Here is a 10,128-nt window from a genome sequence, read left to right as displayed (position 1 = left end):
GCTGAGCAGCGGGGAGCTGGGGATGGGACGGGGCGCACGGATGCCAGGGAGCCACGGTCGGGGTGGGAGCTGCCCCCATGTCGCCATGGCAACGCGGGGGAATCTTCCACCCCATTGGAATGCGTGGGCGGGCGCCAGCGGAGGTTCTCGCTCTGCAGCCGCTTGCATGCGCCGGCACCAAAAGGCCTGTGTCCCCGGGATAGGCGTCCTCGGGAGCCAGGCAACCCTGAGCCTGTAGCTAGAATGTGACAGAGGGTGCACCTCGGACTGAGGGGACTCCTTCTCCCCCTATCCCCATGCATGAATCTTCATGCACCGGGCCCCTAGTTATTACCGGGGGAATCTTCCACCCCATTGGAATGCGTGGGCGGGTGCCGGCGGAGGTTCTCGCTCTGTAGCCGCTTGCATGCGCCAGCACCAAAAGGCCTATGTCCCCAGGATAGGCGTCCTCAGGAGCCAGGCAACCCTGAGCCTGTAGGCCCGTGCCTAGGCCCGGAGCGGCCGGGGTCCCAGAATGTGACAGAGGGTGCACATCAGGCTGAGGGGACTCCTTCCCCCCTACCCCCATGCACGAATCTTCGTGCACCGGGCCCCTAGTTATTATATATATTTAAATAGTTTCAGTTATCTTTCTGTTCTAATAGAGGCTACATTTTATATTGAAATATCATTAGTAAAATTGTGAAATGGAGAAAGTTCAGGATGTCTGGGAATGTGGCCCAGTCCCATTTTGTCCAGAGTCTGGAATGTGTGTGGAGAAGTCCTGAAATATTAGATAAATCTGGAAGGGTCAATCAAGTTGAAGCTTTAAGAGTTTGTTGAGAGAAAAATTGAGGAATCAGATGTAAATCAGATCAGGGAGTAAACTCTATTTTGTAAATGTAGTCAGAGAGGCTTATAGTACAGGAAAGTTATTTTAGTTTCAATTAAGTTAATAGGAAATAGCGAAACAGTATTATTGAATCACAAGGAAATTGTGATTTATTATGAAAATCTTTTTGTCATATTTCTCTGTATAGTGAAAGTTGTTTCAATGTTATACCATTGAAAATCATGAACAGATATAAATATTATAGCACATTTAATTTTCCTTCCTTTAATCTTAATAAAATCTAGGAATAATTGATGATATGGGAAAAGATAATTATAAGAATAAATCAGTGAAAACCGTGTTTAATACTTTTTTAAAGTACTAATCTATAATTTAATATAGTTTTTTAAGTAGGACAGGTAACAAAGAAAACTATAAAAATGTCCAATATTTTGAGACATCTATAACAAAATTGACCTGAGAATCTCTCCACTTATCCACCCAAATTCTCTGATTTATTCTGGAGACAAGGCACCTTACTTCTAAGATTGACTATTTTATTGTGCTACTTACTGCCTTATGTTCATGAACTTTGAACACATTCTCACCTCTTGATCATCCATTTTTAATTTCACAGAAATGTCTCAGAGGCTGAAAAGCAATTTGTGACTCACTTAATTCATTTTCTCCTCTATAACACAAGAATAGCATTTCATTTGTTTGATATGCAAATTCATTTTTTTATTCAAAATAGCCATCTTGAACAAGATTCAGAATGGGGGGCATGTTTTTACTCATTTTTAAATTTATTTATGTTCTCTTATTCTTAAAAGGATCCAAGGCAGCTTATAATAAGATATAATAAACATCTATCCTAATAAAAGGGTAATATGCTAATTAGACCTGACATCTTCCGGACTTCCTTTCTGACAAAGTCAGGAGCGTGGCTGGCCTGCAAACTGCCTGAAGCCCCTCGCCCAGGCCACCCTGGCCCCCAGCGGGGACCCCCATCCCAATGGGGGGCATGGCCGGCCTGCAAACCCCTGGCAGCCTCTTGCCCAGGCTGTACCGTCTCAGTGGGGACCCCCCACCCTGATGGGGGCATGGCCGGCCTGAAAACAGCCCCAGACCCCTCGCTTAGGCTGGCCCTGCCCCCTAGCTGGGACCCCCACCCTGATTGAGGGCAGGGCTGGCCTGAAAACCCTCTGGCCCCTATCCTGGCAGCCAGTGGGGATCTCCCCACCCCGATCCAGGGCCCCCATCACGGCAGGCCAGCTAGCCCCCACTCGTGCACCAGGCCTCTATCCTATATAATAAAAGGGTAATATGCAAACTGACCCTAATGGCAGAACAACCGCTGGACCAGTCAATATGAGACACACTGACCACCTCTTAGTCCAGTGATGGCGAACCTTTTGAGCTCGGCGTGTCAGCATTTTGAAAAACCCTAACTTAACTCTGGTGCCGTGTCACATATAGAAATGTTTTGATATTTGCAACCATAGTAAAACAAAGACTTATATTTTTGATATTTATTTTATATATTTAATGCCATTTAACAAAGAAAATTAACCAAAAAAATGAGTTCGCATGTCATCTCTGACACACGTGTCATAGGTTCGCCATCACTGTCTTAGTCCCTTTTCCCGGCTGGCAGACTCCGAATGCTTGATGGCCACCTGAGACAGGGGCGGGGCTGGTGAGCGGGCGGGAACAGCTAACCTCTCAGTCCTTTTCCCTGGCCATCAGGCACCAATCACCCTATAGCGAATGGGGAACCAGGGGTGGGTGGTGGCAGGGGGCAGGGCCAGCTGCGGGAAGCTGGGGAAGATGGCCCTGATTGCAGGCCAGGCCTAGGGACCGTACCCGCGCATGAATTTCATGAGCTGGGCCTCTAGTATTATATAAAGCACATAGTAGAATCTGGTGAACTAAACAATGTGAGGAAATTGAAGCCAGGAGAAAATATTGGTTCTCTATCAGAAAAGGCTGTAGGGGACAGTGCAGAGAGTTGTATACCCAGGCTGAGAGTTGTACGCCCTGGGACACGGAAGCTGATACGCAATGCAGTTCATCCTCCTTTCCCGAGAACTGCCTATCATTATGGAAAGATTTACAAACCTCGTGGCTGAAACAGTTTAGTCCTAGAGGCACCCACTCTTTACAACCCCGGCCCCTATTGCCTGTAATCTGGTCCTGGGGTGCCTGGAGGCACCTACCCTCTGTGACCGCTCCCCCCACCCCCCAGCCTGCATGTTTTGTAATCTATGATGATTCTACCTTGCCTACTTTCCCATGCTTATAATTCCTACTTTCCCACATAATCTTTGTCCTTCTACCCAATATAAGCAGCTGGATTATGGGGAGAGGCAGAGCAGATTTTTGTGGATGACCTGCTGCTCTCCCATACTGCTGGCAGTATTGGAATAAAGACTCACGTATGATTCAACCCTGTCTCTGCTTAATTGGCTCAAGTAGTGACAGGCAGCCTGGACCCCTTGGTTGTCCAGTTACAACTGGACTAGCTTTATCTAGATGGATGTATTACTTGGGACTTGATTAATTACATTTACTTGAGAACAGTAAATATTGCTTGTCTCTACCAAGTTTTTGATTAGTGTTAAGTGGCAGGAATTTAATGTTAACAATAAGAGTTGAATTTAAACAGTTAACCAAGTGGGATTAGGATTTGTAAAATCAGAAAATTACCTAATGGCTTAAATGATTCAGGCATTATTTTTAAGGCCTCTATAATAGATTCCTATCACTCATGTGGTGAGCTCTGGTTATATTAGGCTTGTCCATACTTATCAATATCAAAGTGTTGTGGTGGAGTCCTATAAATAGAACCTTTATCTCAGTAATTATTACTTAAGATATCAGAAACACGCATAACAATGAAGGAGGATAGATTCAAAACAGAATCTCCCTAATTTAAGTTGTTAAGATCTGCAGAGAAAGATATCACAAGTATTAACTTGCACTTCTGAAGGTCGAAGAGAATTATTTATAAGAAATGTGTATCACTGCCCTAGCTGGTTTGGCTCAGCGGATAGAGCTTTGGCCTGCAGACTGGGGGGCCCTGGGTTCGATTCCAGTCAAGGGCACATGCTCGGGCTACAGGCTCCATCCCTAGTAGGGGGCGTACAGGAGGCAGCCGATCAATGATTCTCTCTTATCATTGATGTTTCGGTCTCAATATCTTCCTCTCCCTACCTCTCTGAAATCAATAAAAATATATTTAAAAAAAGAAATGTATAGCACTAAAGTCCTGTTTTATAATTTTCCTTGTGTATCTTGAAAGAGTGAGAGTGCTAGGGGTTTGGGCTCATAAATGCAAATATATTGATCACAGCCTTCAATTAACTTTTTTCCCCCACCATTTTCATGTGTATAGATCTGCTTCTGAAAATTAAATCTTGAAGAGGTTAAGGTGATATTGGGGTAGAGGAGTGCCATGTATAGAATACTGTGATAAATGTAGAAGATCTTTGAGATAGAACTGGAGGCTAGATATCTAAGTGAGCTATATTTTAAATAATTCTTTAAAAAAAATTTTTAAATATGTTTTTATTGGTTTCAGAGAGAGGAAGGAAGAGGGAGAGAGCGATAGAAACAGTGTTGACCATTAATGATGAGAAAGAATCATGGATTAGCTGCCTCCTTCATGCCCCCTACTGGGGATGGGCCCACAACCCAGGCATGTGCCCTAACCAGGAATAGAACCATGACCAGGGTTTCATAGGTCAGCGATCAACCATTGAGCCACACCGGCTGGGCAATAATTCTTTTTAAAGAAACACTTCTTATTGCAGAAATTCTAATCAAAGGAAATGACAGCTAGTGTTTTTCTTCCACATTCCATCTTTTAGAAATTGTATTTGCTTGGCTAGACACAACTTTTTGTGGCTTGTCATTGGTCATCAGGTCTGTGGGAGGTTTATAGATTTTAGTGACTCAGCTAAGCATTAAACCAAACCCGGGTGGGGTGGGGGGAGGAGGAGGAATGTTCATTTTTATGATAATGAACAGATTTCATTTGCAAAGCAAATGGACCAATCTTAATTTCTATGATAAGAATAGCAGCAAGATCCCTTATGTTTGTTATAGGACTTTAGTTCCTACAGTCTTCATCTTCTTCCTCTGAGGCACTACATTTTACCATGGGACGGATACCAACATTTCACCCTTATTTCTTAGCAGTTTGTGTTCAACCTAGTGCTGACCATTAAATTAGCAAAGAGTAGTGGAATATAGTTCCCTCTAAACTGCTAAATGCATAACATGTCTTAAAGTTGCATAGGTCAGTCTCAGTAATCATGCTGATACGCATTTTATAGTTGGTGCTAACACATGCTTACTCAACCCCTCCCCCTCCCGCCGAAACTGAGAAGGCATCTGTAGAAGGCCTGCTTTCTCAGTGGCTATTGCTTTAAAAAGGTGAAGAAACTCAGAATAACCATGTTGGGTATTCACGGTATACTTTTAAATTGTCCTTATTGAAAATAAAGCTTGGTGACTATTATCCATGTTAACAAGGGATAACATTTTAAAAAGAGTGTCCTATTATATCCTGATCACAGGAAAGTTTGGTGATTTTTTATATTTGTGATTATTGACATGTGTAATAATAAATTTTTGAGTGTCTTAAATTTTCATCCCAATAAATAATTATTTGGATACACAGGAGTTGAAATGTTTTTGAAATCTCAGTTGTTAAGCTAATATTCCTGTTTAAAATATTAATATTGGTGGGATAAATTAAATATTATTTGAATGCTAACAAAATGTAATTTTTGAGTACACAAAATTTGGGGTTAAAGAACAATGAAATTACGTATCAGTCTCCTTTAAAGTATAAGCTAAGCTATGTTTATAACAATATCAAGCATTTTCTTCATGATTAAACTATACATTTCTTAAAAGCTTTACACATAATTGACAGATATATGAAAACTAATACTATATGTTTTTTTTCTCCCTTAATTTTAGTCATGATTTCATTGGAGAGTTTACAACGAGCTACAGGGAACTTTCTCGAGGGCAGTCACAATTCAATGTGTATGAGGTAAGAGGAATTTTATTTTATGATTTCCTCTGGAATAAATACATTTATGCTTTAAAAGTATAGACTTTGCAAAGGATAGTTGTCAAAGGTTAACTTAGTACATATACATATGTATATATGAATCTTTAAAATTATTGACAGACTTGTTTCTGAGATTAAGCGATATTATTTCTCTTCAAGTGACATGGTCTTTTAAACCTATTTTGAGACATTTAAAATTTTTGCCTATGTAACTTTTTCTTATTTTTAAAAATTAAATAGGATGCAAGTTTATTTTTTTCTTAAGCTTCACCCTTCATGTTTTGCCTTCCCACCAACCTCCTCCTTAAGTCCTTTTAAATATAAAGAGTAAAATATGCATTTTAGTTGTGTCAGCATGGTGATATAAAATGAACTGTACTTGGCTTAGTGTGTTTGTGCACATTCACTGTGGTTTAGATGAAGACTAAAGGGAATGGCAAGGCATGATTCAGTTGTTAAAGAAATCTAAATTATTAAAGCAAACACACTAGTGATTTCTGCCTTAACTGCCAGGTCTGTGTTGAGCATATGCTATGTTTTAGCACTGTTAATCCTTGAGCTATGTTATCTGTACATTCTCTATATTTCTAAATTTAACATAAATGGATAGCAGATGAGAATATCTCAGTATTTAGTCAATAATGGTAACTATTTCCCTGCCAGATTGATGCTAAAATTGAACTCTTTTAAGTTAAGAGTGGAGGAACCACCTCCTTCTACCACCTTACTGGCCTAAAGCAGTTGTATTCCATGCATTCATTCATGCGTTAACTTATAAATGAAATATTTATTACACGGCTTCTATATTCTCACTCTGTATCCGGCCCTGGGGACACAATGATGAATAAAAATTTCAGTGTCTGATGGGTGAGACAAACACAGGAAATATATTTAGTGTATTTTGAAAACTGCTATATATAATAGTATATACTTAGTGGACTATGAGATATTTGGGTTGGGGGCAAACTCAACCCAAGAAAGCTTCGTAGGCAAGGACAAAGATGGAGTAATGGATCAATTTTTATATCTAAGTCTTTCAAGGAAGTAATATTAAGGCTCTAAACAGGCAATGAAAGGAATATAAGACAGGCTGTACTTACATAGAAGCCTGTTTTCTCTGTCTACCCTCAAAGCTGAGGAGGAACGGCCTGTGTACCAGTGCTCCTGGTACTTGGGACTCATCTACTGCCAGTCACCACATAACCCTCCACAAACCAACCACTCTGCATGCGTTGGCTCACTCCTTATGTGCCCCAACAGTTTAAAACTCTGGCTTGGCCATCACCTGCCCTTTCAGCAGATTCGTGGTCGGCCAGTAATTAAGGATTAGAGCTTCCTTGGGTCTTTCCTGGCCATGCAGAGACCTGCACATATACTTGACCTTCTAGATCCCCAGCAATATGCCTGAGTTTTTAAAAATCTAGATTAGTTTGGCAGGTAAAGTTTGTCTGATTTGTGGGATGATAGCATTATCTCCAGAATTGCAGTTATACTGGGTTGGAACTCATTTTGAGGCTATTGGTAGGTCTACAGTGGGGTCCTCGGTTGGTGTGCTTATTACCAGGGGCTCGATTGGTCCCTAGGTGGAAGAGACTGGCTTAGTGCCTTGCTCAGTAGGGTGGTACTGGGTCTTCAGTCAGCTAACCTGTTACTAGGTGCACAGGTAGGTGTGGCTTCTGCCAGGTGCCTGGGAGGTCTCTCCCCTTAGTGGGCTGGACCTGGGCCATGCCTAAGAGGGCCTGGAACTAAGCCCCGTGGCTCTTTCAGGTTCCATAGCCAAGACTGAGATCCGTAGATCTGGCTCTGGAGGCACAGATGAGCATGTGTCCTGTTAGGCCCCTGGGTGGGCTGGACCCAAATATAGGGATATTTCAGGATCTCCTGAGGTGCACACGAGTGTTTTATAGTGGGTCTCTGTGTCAGCAAGATTGCTTACAACTGTGGCTGGGTGGGTCTGGGAGTGAGTGTTGGGCCCTTTAAGGATCTAAGGGGTTGCAGATAGGACCATTACCCTGGATCTGCAGGACTGTTGGTAGACTGCAGCTGTGAAGGAACCGGACCCAAGTAAAGGGCCCTTTTAGGATCTCCAAGAGTGCAGATGGCGATGTGTCCTGCTAACTCCATATGCCAATAAGCTGTCAGACTTTTTTAATCTTTATGATTTTGCGCTCTGTTTCAGCCAACTTGGGCCAATTACTTTTTTCTCTTTCTAGAACATTGCATTCGTCTATTCCCTTTCATTGGAGCACTAGTTTAAATGAATAAATTCTAGTTCAAATAATACTTATAAATTCTTTCATTTCCCTATTAAAATGTGCCCTTTACATTTTTGTTTGAGACGTGCTGAAAGATCCTTTCTTAAGGCACTTACCCTGTTAGATTGATTTATCCTATTAGATTAACAGGCTTTCCTTGTCTTTATGTTCTCTCTATCCTCCCATATCTTGACACTGTCGGATGCAGTAATATTTCTCATGGCACAAACAGCCCAAAATTCAGTCTTCTGTCCACAAATTATACCTTTACCAATTATTGTGCAGCCTGGATGTCTGGTTGAAATTATTACCAGCATAAAGCAATATAGTCCATAGAGCCCTTATATATCCACATATTTGGGTGATTTGCTATGTTAGTGTATTTAACCTACTGAAAAATTATGTCTTTTGACTATACTTTTCTGTCACAACATATATATTTTTTTCTACAAAGCATTTATTATTATTTAGAACCTTCAGTATTAAAGGTCTTTCTCATATCAAGAGATGCAGATGGGTAAGAGTAATCAATGCATAAAGTCATTGAGAACATTAATAAAATAAAGCTTTTTAAGATGAATAACCCTAGTAACTATGGCAGAGGAATTTTGGCTAAATGACTGCAGGAGTCATAATAAAGGCATTGGTAAATGAAGAAAGGCATAAGAAGTAAAGGCAGCTGGTTGAGCTACACATTTTAAAATAATTTTAGTATCAAACCTAACACATTGTAATTGTTTTATCTTTTTAAGGTGGTGAATCCCAAAAAGAAAGTAAAAAAGAAAAAATACATTAATTCGGGAACAGTAAGTCAAGTATTATGTTGTTCTTTAAGGATTCAAACAAATGAATAAAAATGTATATGTATAACAGTTTTCATCAGAATCGAAGCAACTCAATACTGAGCTGTTTCACTTAGAATTTTATTATTTTTTTTAATATATTTTATTGATTTTAGAGAGGAAATGAGAGGAGGAGAGAGAAACATCAATGATGAGAGAGAATCATTGATTGGCTGCCTCCTGCACACCCCCCACTGGGGATCGAGCCCACAACCCAGGCATGTGCCTTTGGCTGCAATCAATCCTGGGACCCCTCAGTCCACAGGCCGATGCTCTATCCATTGAGCCAAACCAGCTAGGGCTTCACTTAGAATTTTAATATGAAGGCATACACTAGAAAAATAAACTTGCCATGGGAATATTTCTAATGGAGAACACCTTATGGGAGATAGTGAGCCAGCTCTCTGCAGGTTGCTCTAGTTCAGCGGTTCTCAACCTGTGGGTCGTGACCCCTTTAGCGGTCGAACGACCCTTTCACAGGGGTCGCCTAAGACCATCCTGCATATCAGATATTTACATTACGATTCATAACAGTAGCAACATTACAGTTAAGAAGTAGCAACGAAAATAATTTTATGGTTGGGTCACAGCATGAGGAACTGTATTTAAAGGGCCAGAAGGTTGAGAACCACTGCTCTAGGTCAAGGGGGTCATAATGCCTGTGAGGGAAGCTGAAGTTTTGTCAAGAATAATTCTTCTTTGGAACCACCCTAGAGAGAATCAAGCAGACATGAAAAAATGTAAGTGGTAGTGAAAAGTACTATAGTCCTTATAGGCTAACCTTAATTATTATGACTCATTTTATAGCATGAGAAAGTACTTGTTTATAGTTCATTAACATTTACAACTCTGTAGGAATGCTTGACTAAATCAGTGCAGAAGGTGCAAAAATGAAAGTATCCTAAAATTGTGAAAAATCAAAATCATCCTATTTTGATAAAAAAAAATATACTGAAGAGTTTACCTTAAAACTAATTCTCTTTGGGGGAAGCAACTTCTGCATTCTCTCCAAGTTTCCTTTTAAAGATTTCTATAAAGCAAGACACCTAAAACATTAGATGGCCTCATTACAGAACCATGGCAGAGACACACATTTCCTTTGACACAACGAAGCTTATTCATTTTGATTTT

The 10,128-nt window shown here is 40.7% G+C and overlaps 1 protein-coding gene across 1 annotated transcript in view; it reads left to right on the top strand.

The window, feature by feature from the left end:
• CPNE8 (copine VIII) overlaps nt 1-10,128 on the top strand; it is a 196,488-nt gene that overhangs the window by 122,781 nt on the left and 63,579 nt on the right. Inside the window, exons 13-14 of the mRNA XM_014529526.1 lie at nt 5,804-5,879; nt 8,908-8,961. Coding sequence (XP_014385012.1) covers nt 5,804-5,879; nt 8,908-8,961 — 130 coding nt within the window. The remainder of the gene's footprint in view (nt 1-5,803; nt 5,880-8,907; nt 8,962-10,128) is intronic.

This window comes from Myotis brandtii, unplaced genomic scaffold (assembly GCF_000412655.1).
Source record: "Myotis brandtii unplaced genomic scaffold, ASM41265v1 scaffold686, whole genome shotgun sequence".
Classification (NCBI taxonomy): domain Eukaryota; kingdom Metazoa; phylum Chordata; class Mammalia; order Chiroptera; family Vespertilionidae; genus Myotis; species Myotis brandtii.
The sequence above is the reverse complement of the archived record's forward strand: the minus strand, read 5'-3'. Positions and strand labels throughout refer to the sequence as shown.